Here is a 17,819-nt window from a genome sequence, read left to right as displayed (position 1 = left end):
CTTTAGAAAAAGTGCATGTTGGGGGTGGGGTGGGCTCTGGGCTCCTCATTCCAGGCCTCTCCCTCCCATCTTCTTCTTAGCCGTGAAGAGGAAGCAGCCACGGCTGTGGGAGGGGAAAATGACGAAGGTGAACCAGGAACTCAGCAATGACTTGTAGAAAGGGCTCTGGGAGAGCCTGGCACTGGTTTCTCAAAGGACTAGCAGGTGAAGGACTGGATTTTTGTTGTTGTTGTTTCTTTGTTTGTTTTTGGCTGCGCCTCACGGTTTGCAGCATCTCAGTTCCTCGACCAGGGATTGAACCTGGGCCTCTGCGGTGAAATCGCCAAATCCAAACCCCTAGACCACCAAGGAACTCCCTGTTTTTTTTTAATTCTCTTTTTTTTTTAATTAAATTTTTTTTTTTAGTCTAGGGCTGGTTTGAGAAAGGGCAGTTGAAGCATCCACTAGACTGGAAGCACCATGAGGACAAACTGTGTTGGTTGGGTTTACTGCAGCATCCCCATGCCTGGCACCTCGTAGACACAAAAATTTATTTTTAAAATGAATGACTGAGCAAATGAATGAAAAGATGAAAAGAGCCAAAAACTTGGAAGCAAAGGACACTCTGAATTGAAGGATTCTGGTATTCAGAAGCCTAGTGCAATGCAAGCAGCCAGATAGTATGTGATTAGTAGTGGCTGATCCAGAGGATTTTACTCCAAGACTCAGGACCATAAATAAGTCTCCTGAAATTGCTGCAAGTATAGTGTATGTACAGAAGTGCAGATTCCTCAAAAGGGTCTCCTCTGATAGACAATGGGATAATTCATGGCTTTGTGGCCCAAGTGTAGTTGGTACTGGGAGGTTTCCCCATTTCAATGAATTTTTATTTTCTACAAATGTAGAATATCTGTATTTTACTTATCAGTCTTTTTTTTTTTTTTTTAAGTTCTCCAGGCTAATAAAGACATGGTTAAGTAGTTGTAGTCCTTCTATTACTAGAGGATGCTCCTCTCAGACTAGTCAGGGGAGATTCCTTCTTTATTAAAAACAAAGTGTATTAGACAAATTGATCTTAAACATATGCCAAAGGTCTTTAATTTACCAGCAAGGGAACAAGCAAGGTGTCAAAAGAATGAGCCACTTCAGAGAGGATGGGGGTAGGAGGGAAACAGGATACTTACATTAGTAGCTAATTAGGTAAAGATCCTAATCAGTTGTGGCCCAGGAAAGCAGAAGCAAGAGGCTCTGAGGTGCCAGGGGTGTCCACAGTCCATTTCAGAAATAGAAAGCAGTGCATTCAATAAGTTAATGAAGGCTTCCCTGGTGGTGCAGTGGTTAAGAATTCACCTGCCAATGCACGGGACACGGTTTCGAGGCCTGGCCCAGGAAGATCCCACATGCTGTCGAACGACTAAGGGCATGCACAACACTACTGAGCCTGCAGTCTAGAGCCCATGTGCCACAACTACTGAGCCCGTGCGCCTAGAGCCGGTGCTCCGCAATAAGAGAAGCCACTGCAATGACAAGCCGGCGCCGCCGCTCGCCGCAACCACAGTAAGCCTGCGTGCAGCAACGAAGACCCAACGCAGCCAAAAATAAAAATAAACAAATAAATTTTTAAAAAAGAAAGAAAGAAGCCAATGATGTGGAGCTACCTGTGGCTGTTAATTGGAATAACAAATGTTTCTTCTCCCAGCGTAGTGTCGATAAATACAATTAATTGTAAAAGTATGAAGCAGGATCAAACAGAGGACGGCAGAGTCAAGCAGCAAACTCTGCTTATTTAAAATTAAGCAGTCACCAGTGAGTTTCTCAAGCAGTTAGCCAAAAAAAAAAAAAAAATGCTGAATACAGTTTGCACATTCCTTAGTTTGCAGATCTTTTAAAATAACTTCCAGAGACAGCGCTAAGAAAAGAGGGCACCTTTATTTTTTCTCCACATCCCAAGTCTTCTCCTGCCTGGAGTCCTCTTTTAAGCCTAACCTGTATTCACTTCTGCGGAAAGTACCAGTCCTAGCAAAGATCACTTCTAATCAGCACGGCCTAATCTGTAATAAGCATGGATCTGATCCTCTAATTTGAAAGACTGCCCAACCAGCCGCGCGCGCGTGCGCACACACACACATACACCTTGCATTATTTTTGGCTCCATGGAACTTGCATGTCTATTTATTTATTTATTTTTGCGGTACTCAGCCCTCTCACTGTTGTGGCCTCTCCCGTTGCGGAGCACAGGCTCCGGACGCGCAGGCTCAGTGGCCATGGCTCACGAGCCCAGCCGCTCCGCGGCATGTGGGATCTTCCCGGACCGGGGCACGAACTCGTGTCCCCTGCATCGGCAGGCGGACTCTCAACCACTACGCCACCAGGGAAGCCCACATGTTCTATTTTTTATGTATCTTGTCTCCGCCCCCCTCAAGCCACTGTAAATTCTGTGAGGGATTTGTTTCTGATTTGTTCTTTGGTATATCCCCGGAACTAAAACTGCCTAGCACACATTAGGCTCTCAGCATTCGTGGAATGAAATGAGTGGGTGTAACACCCAGGAGTGACCAACAGAGGGCGAAAGAGAGATTCAGTGGGGGAGGAAATGAAAATGTTTTATCACAAGCTTCGAGTACAATTCCGCAAGATTTGACTTCGCTCGGCCACCGTAGTGCTTAGGCCGGAAAAAGTGCAGCTACTTCCGGCTTCCGAGGTCCGGTAAGATTGCTTTGGGCTGTCGTAAACCGAACCCCCAGATCCTAAGGCAGCTTCTTTGTGGAACAGAGGCTACAGCCCGGGGCTTAAGGCCTCCGGGTGACCCGCCCGGCCGCCAGCGAGGCTGCTCGAGACACTTTCAGGGCCGGGAATAGGGAGCGTGAGTCGCCATGGCGACGCCGGCGGGGCTGGAGCGCTGGGTGCAAGACGAGCTGCACTCGGTGCTGGGACTGAGCGAGCGGCATGTGGCCCAGTTCCTCATCGGTACCGCGCAGCGCTGCGCCTCGGGAGAGGAGTTCGTGCAGCGCTTGCGAGACACCGATACCCTGGACGTCAGTGGGCCGGCCCGGGACTTCGCCTTGAGACTCTGGACCAAGGTGCGGGGTGGGGGTGGGGGTGGGGGTGGGGGGCGGGCATGGGAGCGGCAGGAGAGGGGGTGGAGCGGGGGCGGCGCCCCCAGGTTATTTGTCCTGGTGAGGTCGGGCTTACTGTCCAACCGAGAATTAAGTAAGCTCAGTTCACCAGCATTTCTTCTTTGTCCGTTATCGCCTACGGGCTGGACGTCTACTTCCGTGGAGAAGATTGAGGATGGTTTAAGTGTGTTGGATTAAGCGCTATAGAGCAGTGTTTCTCAAACTTTAACAGGTACAGGATTCATCCAGGGCTTTTGTTAAAATACGGGTTCCGATTCGGTAGGTCTGGGATGGATTCTTCGTTTCTTCATTTCTAACAAATCTAACAAGTTTACAGGTGATGGCTGGTGGTCCATAGACCATCCTTTGAATAGCGAGGCTATAGAATAGATGTGTAGGCCCGTGCTGTGGGAGGGCAGAAGGGGTGGGAGTTGGGATCGGGAAAAGCAGACCCAAAGATTCCCTGGAATTTGTCAGGTAGAGAGGGGAGAAGAGTACAGGTGTAAAGGTTAGCTCCTGGAAGACAAGACTGTATTTCTTTTTTTAATGAAATATTTTTAAAATAAATTTATTTATTTTATTTTTGGCTGCGTTGGGTCTTCGTTGCTGCACGTGGGCCTTCTCTAGTTGCGGAAAGCAGGGGCTACTCTGCGTTGCGGTGTGTGGGATTCTCATTGCAGTGGTTTCTCGTTACAGAGCATGAGCTCTAGGCTCGCAGGCTTCAATAGTTGTGGCACGTGGGCTCAGTAGTTGTGGCTTGTGGGCTCTAGAGCGTCCGCTCAGTAGTTTTGGTGCAGGGGCTTAGTTGCTCCGCGGCATGTGGGATCTTCCCAGACCAGGGCTCAAACCCATGTCCCCTACATTGGCAGGCGGATTCTTAACCACTGCGCCACCAGGGAAGCCCGACAAGACTGTATTTCTTGTCTTTGTATTCCTACCACCTAACTGCACCTTGCAGAATTAGAGCTTAGAAAGTATCCAGTAATACTAAAAGTGTTGAGCTTGTTCAGAGAATGGTGGATAACCTGGTGTGGATATCCCATAAGGTGCTTGGTGAGAAGTGAGGTTAGAATGTAAGGGATGGGAGGGTAGGAACTTTATGTTAATCTGTTTACCAGTGTATCCCTGGAGTCTGGTACAGTGCCAGGCCTCTGCACAACAATCCTGGCCAGTCCTTGGGTAGGAATGACTTAGTCATTGGGAAGAACAGAGGCTGAGCAGTTGAGAATTGGATATGAGAATGTAAACTCTGTGAGGGCAGGAGTTTTTGTCTCTTTATTTATCCCTGTATCCCTAGTACCTAGCAGTGGGTGCACGGGACAGGCTTCGATAAATGTTTGTTAAATGAACGACTGAAAAGAAGTTTGGAAGCTGAGGGGCCCTATTCAGGCTGATGGACATGGTGTGAAGCCTTGGGGAAGAGAGAGGATGAAGGCCGGTTTAAGGTCAAGTTACTCCTTAAATTAGGAACAGGGCAGAGTAGGTGGGCAGGGATCAGGAGTTGGTCACACCCCCTTATCCTCTCCTCTTCTGACAGGTCCCAAGGAAGGCTGTGGTGGAAAAGCCAGCTCGGGCAGCAGAGCGAGAGGCCAGAGCCCTGCTGGAAAAGAACCAATCCTACAGGTTGCTGGAGGGCAGTGAGGAGAGCAGCGAGGAGACTGTAGGCAGGGCCGGGAGCAGTCTCCGGAAGAAGCTGAAAAAACGGAAACACCTCAGGAAGAAACGTCAGGAGGAAGAGGAAGAAGAAGAGGAGGAAGAGTTTTCTGAGAAAGGAAAGAGGAAGACACAGTAAGTCAGAAGTAGGGTGAGAGAGGATGGGGCAGGTGGATGATGGGACAGTAAGCCTCTGGATGCCCTTAGTTAATGCTCCGGGCTGGGCTGCAGGGGGAGTAAACAGCAGACGGAGAAGCCAGAGTCAGAGGATGAGTGGGAGCGGACAGAGCGAGAGCGCCTTCAGGACCTGGAGGAGCGCGATGCGTTCGCCGAGCGGGTTCGGCAGCGGGACAAGGACCGGACTCGCAACGTCCTGGAGCGGTCAGACAAGAAGGTGTGTAGGAGCAGCACGTCCCGTCAGTGCCCAGAAGATCCCTGGGTCCAGTGTGAGGTTGGGTGTGATGGCAGATAGTGATCTCTGGGAAGACAAGGGGCTGCCTCCAGTGATCTGGTCATGTCCTTGGGTCTTTGGGCTAAGGTGGCTCTCTGCTGAACCTGCAGCCCCAGAGATTCCTCAGTGAAGGGGGAACATTTCTTTGTGCCGGGGAACATTTTTTTTGCTAGGGAACATCAGGATGATACCTGTGATTCTAGAAGGGCAGTGGCTGTGGGTGTGGGGACTTTTGGCCACTCTTGCCTTCTTCTCCTAGGCTTATGAAGAGGCTCAGAAGCGCCTCAAGATGGCTGAGGAAGACCGGAAAGCCATGGTGAGTCCCAGTGCCCAGGAAGACAAAAGGAAAGACTTACTGAAGGAGTGTGGTTAAGGATAGGGAGAAAGTGTGCACAGGAAGTGCAGTGGGGCTGCTGGTGGGGTGTTGGGTCTCTGGAGGAGGGGGCTTGGTTGACAGGAGCCTGCTGAGGGTGGATTAAGTTGTAGAGGGAAGAAAACGGCCCAGAAACCCTCTTTGACTCCTAGGATCAGATCACACTGTGTGTTAGTGAGGGGAGTGTGAGCTTTCCCTGTTCCTGAGACTTAAAGAGATGTACTCCAAAGGCAGCTGGGTGTTCAAGGGGCGGCTGCAGGACAGGGGCAGAGCAGAGTCCTGCTGCCCACGGGCATGCTGACCCCTGAGCTTGGGTACAGCATCTCCACATACCTTCTTACCACCTGATCCCTCCGTGCCCCACGGGGCCTTGTGATCTCCCACTGGTTTCCTGATTTGGTCTTCTCACTGCACGGGGACAGAGCCCTTGTAATTCATAAACTGGACTTGTTATGGGGTTAGCCTAGGTAGGGTTGCAGTTTTCCAAAGGCCTGATCTTCCCATTAAGTCACACTTAGATTTCCCCAAAGAATTTTGAGGCTCTTGGTGTCCTGAAAATGGCCTAGTGGCCATCAGCTCTCTCCTGACATATCCATCTCAGCTCACACCCCACAAAGTGACTGTGGCCAGACTTCTGAGACATCTCTCGTTGCTGGTGTAGTGTTTTTACTTTCCTGAATTTTTCTTTTCTTTTTCAATTATGAAAATTTTCAAACAAATAGGAAAGTTGAAAGAATAGTATAAGGCAATTTTTTAAAAATTTTATTTATTTATTTATATTTTGGCTGAGTTGGGTCTTTGTTGCTGCGCGTGGGCTTTCTCTAGTTGCAGCGATGGGGGCCTATTCTTCATTATGGTGCGCGGCCTTCTCACTGCGGTGGCTTCTCTTGTTGCGGATCACGGGCTGTAGGCATACAGGCTTCAGTAGTTGTGGCGTGTGGGCTCTAGAGCGCAGGCTCAGTAGTTGTGGCGCACGGGCTTAGTTGCTCCGTGGTATGTGGGATCTTCCCAGACCAGGGCTCGAACCTGTGTTCCCTGCATTGGCAGGCGGATTCTTACCCTTGCGCCACCAGAGAAGTCCCTGCAATGCCTATGTAAATGGCGGCTTTTTTCTTTTCCTCTCTTTTTGAACCATTTAAAAGTTTTAGACATCATGGCATTTTGTCCCATCAGCATGTACCTGGTAAGATATTTCTCTAAAACCACAGTGCCTTTGTCACACCCAGGCAGATGTTTCTCATATATCAACTAAGAACCTGCCTACAGTAAGATTTCTCCAGTTACCCCAAAATGTCTTTAATAACTGCTTTTTGCAAACTGGAATCCAGTCAGGGTTCACACATTGCATTTGGTTGTTAGGTTTCTTCAGTTTGTTTCACTTCCCCCTTCTCTCTCTTTCTTTCTGTCTCATCTTGTACCGTGTCCTACATTCTGGATTTATCTGATCCTTATCTTGTGGTATTAAGTTCTGTCCCAGTGCTTTCTTTAAAGTGGAAATTGGGTCCACAGCTTGCTTAGACTCAGATTAAACAGCTGTGGCAGCAACACCTCTTGGGTGGTGATGTGCACGTCATATCAGGGGGACACACTGTCCAGCTGTGTGCGCGTTAGTGCTGGTATCCTTCCTGCCAACAGCCTCTCAGCTAATGGTTTAGCAACCACTGCTAATCCTTTCCTGAATCACTTATGTCATGGGGGATTGCAAAGTGGTGATTTTTGGATCCTGACATTCCTTCTACATTTATCGGCTAGCCTTTTTATATAAAGAAGAACTTTTCCTCAACAACAAGGAATGGGCTACAGTGCCTTCCTCAAAGTGAGGGCAAATGCTTAATTGTTTCCTTTTAATTACTAATTTTCAGAGTAAAGAGTCTGCTGTAATATTCACCTCACCGGTGACAGAAGTTTTTTTCCTGTTGTTTGTACGCATGTCATGTTGGACTCATGAATTTTTACTTCTCAGTATTTTATAATTGCATATCATTATTCTTTTTGATGCTCAAATTGTCCTGATTTCTTGCCCATATTTTAAAAAGACATCCATCTGCCTCACCCATCAGGCCGAAGGAGTATTTGATTGTGGTACTCAGATCAGGTCATGAGCATAAACTCCATTTTAAGACGTGATAGAACAAACAAGAAAAACCAAGCAATTAAATCAGGGCCCCCAAGGGGAGGGCAGCAGTGGGGTTTTGTTGCTGCAGTAGAGGAGCTTGTTGTGAACACAGGGAAGATTGTGTTGCCACAGTGGGAGGGCTTAGGGTTAGGGTCCAGAAAGGCCTTCAGCATGTGGCCAGTCTTCTGTCATCCACAGTGTGTCCTGAAAAGCCTGTATTGAAAGGAAACACGTAGAAGCCAAATGACCCATTGTCTGAGGGGGAGAAGTTAGTCCCCGAGCTAAACATCCCTCATTACATTTTGCCTCACAGAACCACTCTCTGATGCTTCCAACCTTTTTGTGTGTGATTTATTTTTCCCTTTTCCTCAAACTGCAGTCATTTGGTTCAAGACCGGGGAGCATATCACTGGGGAGGAAGAATACCTATTTTTGGCTCACCCAGGGTTTCCAACTGTCTCAGTTGTTTTCAGTTTGAGACCTGTGCTTCCAAATGCTGGTATCAGCTGTTATGTTTTTCCCCTTTCCACTAAGTCGAATAAAACAGCAAGAGTACAATATAAAATATGCACATAATCACCTTAGCTCTAGTGAATTTATATTGGCAAAGATGGTCAGGCTGCCTGGAAGGACGTCCAGCTGGGTCCTCCTGCTGGACAGCAGCGTGTGGGCCCAGCGTTGGGCATGTCGTCAGTCACGTTGTCCAGTGCAGAGGGAAGGAAGGTAGAGGACACATCTTTAGGTTCTCTTGCCGGCCTGTCGGAGGTTGTCACTCTTAGGGGTATGTGAGGAAAAGGGTCACTCTTCCAGCGAGAAGAGGCTCTGACTGCCCTGGGCTGACCCAGGTCCCTGAGCTGCGGAAGAAATCCCGCCGAGAATACCTGGCCAAGCGGGAGCGCGAGAAGCTTGAGGACCTGGAGGCCGAGCTGGTGGACGAGGAGTTCCTCTTTGGGGATGTGGAGCTGAGCCAACATGAGCGGCGTGAGCTCAGATACAAGCGGCGAGTGCGGGATCTGGCCCGGGAGTACCGGGCGGCTGGGGAGCAGGAGAAGCTGGAGGCCACCAATCGCTACCACATGCCCGAGGAGACGCGAGGACAGGTGAGGCGAGGGGGTTACCGCTTCAGCCCCGGTCCCCGAGCAGATGGGAGGGAAGGCTTCCGGGGCTTGGGCGGTGGCTTGGCTGGCCCCTTCCTTGCCTTGCCTTTCTCTGGGGGCGGGGAGGGGGTGCTGGGCAGAGAGGGCAGCTCTGTCTCCACGTGCCCCTCTCTCTTTAGCCAGCACGAGCAGTGGATCTAGTGGAGGAGGAGTCCGGTGCCCCTGGGGAGGAGCAGCGGCGCTGGGAGGAGGCCCGGCTTGGGGCAGCGTCCCTGAAGTTTGGGGCCCGAGATGCTGCCTCCCAGGAGCCCAAGTATCAGCTGGTGCTGGAGGAAGAGGAGACCATCGAGTTTGTCCGGGCCACTCAGCTCCAGGGTGATGAGGTGAGGGGGTGGGCGCTGGGATGTCCCGAGGAGTGTGGGAGCCGGCCCTGAAACTCACAGCCCTTCTCCTCCTTCTCAGGAGCCGTCAGCCCCACCCGTTCCAACCCAGGCGCAGCAGAAGGAGTCCATCCAGGTGGTCCGCCGCAGCCTCCCGGTGTTCCCGTTCCGCGAGGAGCTGCTGGCCGCCATTGCTAGCCATCAGGTCCTCATCATCGAAGGCGAGACGGGCTCGGGCAAGACCACCCAAATCCCACAGTACCTCTTTGAGGAGGTATGGCAGCCTCAGCCTCCGCTGGCACTGACCGGCACAGTCCTGTCAGCTCCTTTACGTGGGATTTTGAGTAGTCACTCTCCTTCTGTATTTCAGTCCTTTAGTCTTTTCTGCTAAGTGGTGAGGTTCTCGAGAATAAGGACCACACCCTTTTCATGCTTTTGTTCACACTTCCTACCACGGTGTCCATGCCCGATAGGTGTTCTGTAGGTTAGTGTTGGAAGGAGGTATAGACGGTTAGATGGTGGCGTGTGGGTGTGAACATGGACCCCGCTCCACCAGCCCGGCCTCTGCTCCTCCTCAGGGCCAAGGAATGAGGAGTGAAAAGACTTCTCCTGCTTTTTTACCTTCCCTTGATCCCCTTGCTTTTGGGTCTGCCCAGCCGGTCAGTCCTTTTCCAGCTTGAATCTCGCATAGCCCCGAACTTGATGACCCAAAGGGCTGGCACTGCCTAGGGCTGGGTGAGGACCCTTTGTGGGCCCTGGGTCTGCCATCCTATCTGTTTGCCCTTCTTGTCTGGTTTTCTGCTCTGTCTGTTTCTCTGTTCCCCCTGCCCTGCATTTCCAACTTCTCTGAATTGCTGGGCCCCAGCTGCATATTTGTCAAAAGGAAAGCCTCCTCTTTCTTCTTGTCATGCAGGGTTACACAAAGAAAGGTGTGAAGATTGCCTGCACCCAGCCCCGGAGAGTGGCAGCCATGAGTGTGGCTGCCCGAGTGGCCCGGGAGATGGGTGTGAAGCTTGGGAATGAGGTGAGATCTGTGGGGACTGAGGGACGAGGGGAGCCCCTAGGGTCTGGGACTCAGCCCCCGCTGCCTGCAGGTCCCCTCAACCTCCACCGGTCCAGGTGCTCACCCTTGTCCCTTTGCCCTACCTTCTGGGGGCAACAGCCCAACTGTCGATCTCTAATGGCCCACATGACAGGTCGGCTACAGCATCCGCTTTGAGGACTGCACATCAGAGCGAACTGTCCTGCGCTACATGACGGATGGGATGCTTCTCCGGGAGTTCCTCTCTGAGCCTGACCTTGCGAGTTACAGGTACGCACAGGCCCCCCAGCTCCCACGAGAGGGGGCGCTGCCCGCCTTCACCTCCCTCCGGTCTGCTGCCCTCCTGTTCTTCAGTACGCTCCTTTATCTCCTTTAATCTTTGGCTTTTCCCTCCTATCTTCCCACCTGGCCATTTTGGCCATTGTTTTCTCTTCTGATTTATCCACCAGTTCTTTTTTCTTAAATTATTTATTTATCTATTTTTGGCTGTGTTGGGTCTTCGTTGCTGCGCACGGGCTTTCTCTAGCTGTGGCGAGCAGGGGCTACTCTTCGTTGCGGTGCACGGGCTTCTCATTGCGGTGGCTTCTCTCGTTGTGGAGCACGGGCTCTAGGTGCATGGGCTTCAGTAGTTGTAGCACGTGGGCTCAGTAGTTGTGGCTCCTGCACTCTATAGAGCGCAGGCTCAGTAGTTGTGGCGCATGGGCTTAGTTGCTCCACGGCATGTGGGATCTCCCTGGACCAGGATCTGAACCTGTGTCCCCTGCCTTGGCAGGCGGATTCTTAACCACTGCGCTACCTGGGAAGTCCTGTCCACCAGTTTTTGAATCTTTATGGTTCGAACAGTCTTATAACTGAGATGGGCCCGGAGGGTAGAAGAGGCTACAGAGAAAGCCTTTCTGTGTCTCCCCAATTGTTCCCAGAGTTCAGAAAACAACCAGGATGGTAGAATGGTGCTGTGGCTACTTGAGAAGCCACGTGAAGACCACTTGCAAAAACTTAGAATGTTCAGCTTGGAGGGGAAAACTCAGACATCCTGGTTCCCTCTAAATATGTGAAGGGCTATTATTACATGAGAAAGGGACCAGACTTGTTTTATGTGACCCCAGAGAGCACAGCTAGGAGCCATGGGGGAGGTTACAGGGAGGCGGATTTCAGATCAATACCGACAAGCCATAGTGTGGCAGAGATTGCGGGGGCTGTCAGAGTGCTTGCGCCCTGACTCTTAAGCCTCTGGCCCACATCTTGGAGTGGCTTGATCTGTGAATAATGAGTTCTCAGTGCCAGCATTGGCCAAGCAGGGGTTGGATGAGCATGTCTTGTGGGGAAGAAGTGATTCATGCATGGGATGAGGGTGGAGCCAGGCCAGCTGAGCAGTACTTGCCTTTTCAGCTCTTAGGAGACTGGATTTCCGGTCCTAGAAGGTTACACTGGAGCAATGGGACAGATATGATTTGGTCCTTTTCTCAGAGGAAAAACCTCTGAGAACCCATGGAGGCCACCTAATGCGAGAGTGTTCAGGCTGTGGGGTTTTCCCGTCACACCAGCCTGCTTTGTGAAATGGCTGAGGACTTCACCATCATGGTCACAGTTAGGCACAAAGGGTTGAAGTGGGGGATGAGCTCCTGCGGGCTTGGCAGGAAATCCAAAGACTAGAGCAAGGAGAAAGAAGGTGACACACATATAGCTAAGTTACGAGGAGACCAAGAAGCCTGCAGAGTCCTCTCAGGTTGGGGTGGGAGGGCTCATCCGGCCCCTCTCTCCAGAAAGAGGCATCAGGGTCAATCAGGGATGCACGGCAGGTGCCCCAGAGGACCCTGGGGGCTTCGGGGCTGTTCACATCGTGGTGCTTCAGGTCTGTCTGTTCCTTCCTAGCCAGGCTGGGGGCCTGTCCTCTCATCCGGCGACCCCAGTGTCCCCTCCTGCATTACCCACCTCCCCTTGCTCACTGGTGACCCCGTTCCTTCCTCAGCGTGGTGATGGTGGATGAGGCCCACGAACGGACCCTGCACACAGACATTCTCTTTGGGTTGATCAAGGATGTTGCTCGATTCCGACCTGAGCTCAAGGTCCTGGTGGCTTCAGCCACACTGGACACTGCCCGCTTTTCCACCTTCTTTGACGACGCCCCCGTCTTCCGGATCCCTGGACGCAGGTTTCCAGTTGACATCTTCTATACCAAGGTGCCCCCTCAGGGAGGTTGGGCTTAAGAGTGAAGGCAGTGGAGCCTTTGAAGGAGATTGTCCCAAGGAGGGGAGGACGGGATGGAGAGTCCAAAGGGAAACTGGGGTAAAGTGTATGTCGAGCTGGGAGGAGAGGAAGGGATTTGCCTGAGCAGGTGGCCTTCCTGCGGCCCTGCCTCCTCCCCCACAGGCCCCGGAGGCAGACTACCTGGAGGCCTGCGTGGTGTCTGTGCTGCAGATTCACGTGACCCAGCCCCCGGGCGACATCCTGGTGTTCCTGACGGGACAGGTGCGTGATGTGGGGGGGGGGGTGATGTGTGAACCCCAGGGGAAGACAGGGCTGGCAGGTCAGCCTCTCGTGACTCTGGGTCCCACACAGCTCTCCCCACCCAAATCCAGGAGGAGATTGAGGCTGCCTGTGAGATGCTCCAGGATCGCTGCCGCCGCCTGGGCTCCAAAATCCGGGAGCTCCTGGTGCTGCCCATTTACGCCAACCTGCCTTCCGATATGCAGGCGCGGATCTTCCAGCCCACGCCCCCTGGGGCACGGAAGGTCAGTTGGAGAAACCCACATTCTTCACCCCTGTGGTTCACGCAACTAGTAGTGAAAAGGAAAGTGTGTGCCTGCCCTGTGCAAGGTGTGTCCTGGGCACTGCTGCAGCTGCGAGGCGGGGTGGCAGTTCCTTGCCTCTGGAGCTGGAGAGAGAGGGTGATGACAGCGGGAATGGCGAGATAGCCAAATGTGTGATCCAGAAAGTGAGCGTGGTAGAGGTGCAGAGGAGAAGGGAGGCCCTTAGTGTGCCAGGAGGTGGGATTTGGTCTGGAGGACCTTTAGGGAAGATGATGGGGGAATATCAGAGGAAGGCTTAAGGGGTGTCTGAAGTCAGAGTACTCCAGCAGGCTTAGGGGAAGGCTCACATGGTGAAGTAGTGGGAGACAGGCTAAAAACAACTTTGAATGGTGATCAGAGAGGGCCTTTGATGGCAGGAGGAAGAGTGTGGACTTTAGACCAGTTAGTGGCCATCGAAGGATTTTGAGCAAAGATGTAACTTTTCATTCAACAAATATTTAAAGAGTTCCTCCCACGTTCCAGGTACTGTTCTAGGGGATGAGGATACAGCAATGAACAACACAAGTCGCTAGCCTCCTGGAGTTTAGTCTAATGTAAGTTAGGAGACAGTGAGCACATGAACGCCTGATATCGATTCGTGGCAAATGCTCTGAAGAGGCACAGTGCGGCATGGGAAGACGGAGGCTGACCCCGGGCTGTCAGGAGAGGAATGGCAGGAAGGGATTTTCCTTAGGGTGTAGGGAAGGCCTCTCCCTCTCTGATAAGGTGAGAGTGAAGCTGGGGCCTCACCCAGGCCAGGGAAGGAGCCAGGCTGACATCTGGGAGAAGAGCGCGCCAAGTAGAGGGAATAGCGCACGAGGAGGGCAGGCGTGAGGATGGGGCGGCCGTGAGGATGCGCGTGAGGCGAGCTCAGCAGTGGGCAGGGATGGAGCGAGGAGCCCTGGTGCTAGGAGATGAGATCAGGAAAGTAGCCAGGGCCTGGAGGACTCAGGGCCTGGAGGGGTTTGGATGTGATTCTCAGGTAGGGTGGGAGGCCACTGATGGATGGCGGGGAGTGATGTGACAGGCTCACATTTTAAAAGGACCATTCCGGATGCCGTGTAACCAGGGCTAGGAGTAGAGCAGGGAGACTAATCAGGGGGCTGTTGTAGGGAGTAACGTGTAAAGGTGAATATGAAAGTGACAGTGGGGCTTCCCTCGAGGTCCAGTGGTTAGGACTCCACGCTTCCACTGCAGGGGTCGCGGGTTTGATCCCTGGTTGGGGGAACTAAGATCCCACATGCTGTGCGGTGCGGCCAAAAACTAAAAAACAAATTAAAAAAAAAAAAAGTGACAGTGGGGAAGATGGGGCCGGAACCCGACACCCCCAGCTCCCACCTCTGAAAAAACCCCTGAACCCCCTTCATTTCCTTTCCTGTCCTTTCCACCTTATGCCCTGCTAATCCCCACATCTCCCCTCTTCTACTAGCCTGTCCCCCTCTCCCGACCTTGGCCACAAATCTCCTCAGCTCCTGCTCCTTTGCACCTGTTTGTCTACTCCGCGTATTCCAGAATTACTTCCTCTGGGTAACTAGGTGGGTGGGATTTACCGGCGATCCCACATCCTCTCATTCAGGTAGTTGTGGCAACGAACATCGCCGAGACCTCGCTCACCATCGAGGGCATCATTTACGTGCTGGACCCGGGGTTCTGTAAGCAGAAGAGCTACAACCCGCGCACGGGCATGGAATCGCTCACCGTCACACCCTGCAGCAAGGTTGGCCTGGGCTTGAGCAGGGTCTCCACGGGGCGAGGGGGAGAACAGGCCAGCTCAGAAGCGGTGGAGGCTGCTTAGAGCAAGGGGGATTAGCGGTCCACACCCTCCCAGATTTCTTGCAGAAATACTGCCCTTTCTCTTTTCCCTCACCAGATGGTCCGTGGGCCTGACAAATTGTCCTTTCTTTCCAGGCCTCAGCCAGTCAGCGAGCTGGCCGGGCGGGTCGGGTGGCTGCAGGGAAGTGCTTCCGCCTGTATACCGCCTGGGCCTATCAGCACGAGCTGGAAGAAACCACAGTGCCCGAGATTCAGAGGACCAGCCTGGGCAACGTCGTGTTGCTGCTCAAGAGTTTAGGTGACTGGGGTCCCCCAGTCCTCCTGAGGCAGAAGGGGTGGGGCTGGCTTGTCCTTGTGAAGGGACTCTGTTCTACCCCCTCACATCTTTCTCCAGGGATCCACGACCTAATGCACTTTGATTTCCTGGACCCTCCGCCATATGAGACCCTGCTGCTGGCTTTGGAGCAGCTGTATGCGCTGGGGGCCCTCAACCACCTTGGGGAGCTCACCACGGTGAGGTGGGAGGGCGGCAGGCTGGGGCAGGAGGAAGGCTGGGGTGACCCCTCGAGAGTTGGAGGGACACCTGAGGGAGGAGTGGCCTCAACTCTCTCTTTCCTCTCCTTAGTCTGGTCGAAAGATGGCAGAGCTGCCGGTGGACCCCATGCTGTCTAAAATGATCCTGGCCTCTGAGAAGTAAGCCCCTGACTCGGCCGGGCCCCCAGCACACACACTGGCCCTGCCTCTTTCTGTCTCTGGAGCCATCTTTGTGATCTTGCTTTTTCTCTCCACCACATTATTCTTTAACAAATAACAAGTTATTAGATAACTTTTATTGCCCCTTTTGAGGCCCACAGGGATCAGTAAGACACTGTCCTGTCTTTGGTTATGATTATCAGATGGGTGAAATTGACAAGCGTGTAGAAAATTTGGGGGCATGAATGAAAGTGGAAGATTTTCCATCGTGAGGAGTGCTGAGTGAGGGCTGGTTTGGGGACTTACTCATTCCTAAGGTTTCAGACTAGAGCATTTAGAAACAGCTGTGGAGGGACCACCTTTAAATGCCCTTCCTCTGCTATGGTTGAGGTTAAATGTCATTACATGAACTTAAAGGGATTGCTATAATGTGCACCTTCGTACTGCAGAACCCTCAGAGGGCCCTGGTGCCTTCCTGCCCCTGCCTCCCTGGATCTCTCTCCTGTTAACCGTTTTATCTATAACCTGACCCTCACCTCCTTCACCCCCATACTGTTGCCCCTGCCACCAAAATCAATCTACTCTCTGATTTGTAGCCGTTAGCCCAACTTGCTGTCCCCACATGAGGACATCCACCACACAGCCATCACTTTCCTCCTCACTGCGCCTGTTCCTGTTGCTGTGTCTCGCTTTGGACTCCCATGCCTTTCCCTTCCTGCCCCAGGTACAGCTGTTCGGAGGAGATCCTGACAGTGGCTGCCATGCTCTCTGTCAACAACTCCATCTTCTACCGACCCAAGGACAAGGTCGTCCATGCCGACAATGCTCGTGTCAACTTCTTCCTCCCTGGTGGGGACCATCTGGTTCTGCTGAACGTTTATACACAGGTCACTGGGCTTGGGTGAGTGGGAGCGAGGGGGACGTGGGGGACTCTGGCTCCGCTGTATACTTGACAGCCCTCTTCCCCCCCTTTTCAACCCTTTCACAGTGGGCTGAGAGTGGTTACTCTTCCCAGTGGTGCTATGAGAACTTTGTACAGTTCAGGTCGATGCGCCGAGCCCGGGATGTGCGGGAACAGCTGGAGGGGCTCCTGGAACGCGTGGAAGTCGGTCTCAGTTCCTGCCAGGGGGACTATATCCGTGTCCGAAAGGTCAGCGTTTCTAGCCTGCTGCTGTCCACCCAGTGTCTCCCGAGGAGCAAGCTTCTCCTCTGGGGCCAGTGGCCTGAGAGCGTGCCCCTTCCCCTGTGGAAGGTGTGCTCCCCCTGTGCTTTCTTTCCGGACCACTGAAAGGCCCTTACCTTTCTAGTTCTCCCGAAGCCTGAACTACAAAGGCAGTGAGTGCTGAGGGTCCGTGGGCGCCTGCCTTTCCCACTGACTTCCTTTCCCACCTGCTCCACAGGCCATCACTGCTGGTTACTTTTACCACACAGCACGGTTGACTCGCAGCGGCTACCGCACAGTGAAACAGCAGCAGACGGTGTTCATTCATCCCAACTCTTCCCTCTTTGAGGAACAGCCACGCTGGTTGCTCTACCACGAACTTGTCTTGACCACCAAAGAGTTCATGAGACAGGTGAGGGGACCTTGCCCTGCCCAGGCAGGTGGATTGTGTGGGAGATGGTATCCTGGCAAGCTAAAAACCCAGGTTCAGGTTGCTGGGACTGGCAGAGAAACAGGAAAGCACCTTGGTTTAAGGTAGGATAAGGTAGAAATGCATCCTTTCTAACAGCTGTCTCAGCATCTACTAAGATCTGAGAACTGTTTATTCACTCACTAAGTATTTGAATGCCCATTGTCTCAGTGTTTCAGGTGCCGGGGTGATAATGAACAAAGCAGATATGAGCTCCATCCTGAGTGTATTTCAGTCTTTATCTTCAGGCTTTTGTTTAGGGTTAGCTTACTTGTACTCTTGAATAGCATGTAGAGATGTGTGTCTGCCCCTGGGATCCAGAGTATTAGAGCCAGGTACCCTTTCACCTAGCCCTGCAGTCAAAGGGGAAAGAAGAGAACCTTCTTTTAAATCACACACACACATCAGAAACTAGGTTGGACAGAAGGAAGCCCTGCTGATTTTTTTCTCTTCCCTTCCAGGTATTGGAGATTGAGAGCAGTTGGCTTCTGGAGGTGGCTCCCCACTATTACAAGGCCAAGGAGCTAGAAGATCCCCATGCTAAGAAAATGCCCAGAAAAGTAGGCAAGACACGAGAAGAGCTAGGGTAAAGAGCAGAGAACATAACAGAACAAACAGAACATTAACACCAGCTCCTTTTCCTTCTGTACATTATTTAATATCTATTAATAAAAATATTTTTAGAGTAAAGCTATGGGGAACCTTAGAGATTCAGAGAAGGTTGCA

General features: G+C 52.1%; 1 protein-coding gene across 2 annotated transcripts; it reads left to right on the top strand.

Annotated features, from left to right (window-relative positions):
• The first annotated feature begins 103 nt into the window (after positions 1-103).
• On the top strand, positions 104-17,799 carry DHX16 (DEAH-box helicase 16). 2 transcript variants are annotated; one of them, XM_089918518.1, is made up of 20 exons: positions 104-3,059; positions 4,633-4,883; positions 4,980-5,142; positions 5,459-5,515; positions 8,534-8,788; positions 8,965-9,168; positions 9,248-9,439; positions 10,079-10,189; positions 10,362-10,477; positions 12,177-12,387; positions 12,578-12,676; positions 12,787-12,939; positions 14,573-14,713; positions 14,905-15,067; positions 15,164-15,282; positions 15,395-15,462; positions 16,187-16,349; positions 16,502-16,612; positions 16,863-17,036; positions 17,555-17,799. In XM_089918518.1, the coding sequence occupies exons 1-20, from the start codon at positions 2,853-2,855 to the stop codon at positions 17,681-17,683; spliced, it is 3,087 nt and encodes a 1,028-aa protein (XP_089774644.1). In that variant the 5' UTR covers positions 104-2,852; the 3' UTR covers positions 17,684-17,799. The 2 variants fall into 2 exon arrangements, with proteins under 2 accessions (XP_089774644.1, XP_022421849.1); XM_022566141.3 differs by having other exon boundaries at positions 16,451-16,612.
• Positions 17,800-17,819: the final 20 nt, after the last annotated feature.

This window comes from Delphinapterus leucas, chromosome 10 (assembly GCF_059928025.1).
Source record: "Delphinapterus leucas isolate spDelLeu-1000000601 "Yukka" chromosome 10, BTC_Dleu_Yukka2, whole genome shotgun sequence".
Classification (NCBI taxonomy): Eukaryota; Metazoa; Chordata; class Mammalia; order Artiodactyla; family Monodontidae; genus Delphinapterus; species Delphinapterus leucas.
This window is presented reverse-complemented; position numbering and strand designations above follow the sequence as displayed.

Excerpts from the sequence above, each read along its gene's own strand:
- DHX16 (XM_022566141.3), top strand. The coding sequence starts at position 2,853 with ATGGCGACGCCGGCGGGGCTGGAGCGCTGGGTGCAAGACGAGCTGCAC. Across the intron at positions 3,060-4,632 it reads CCTTGAGACTCTGGACCAAG|GTCCCAAGGAAGGCTGTGGT; the intron begins GTGCGGGGTGGG and ends CTCTTCTGACAG. Across the intron at positions 10,478-12,176 it reads CCTGACCTTGCGAGTTACAG|CGTGGTGATGGTGGATGAGG; the intron begins GTACGCACAGGC and ends TTCCTTCCTCAG.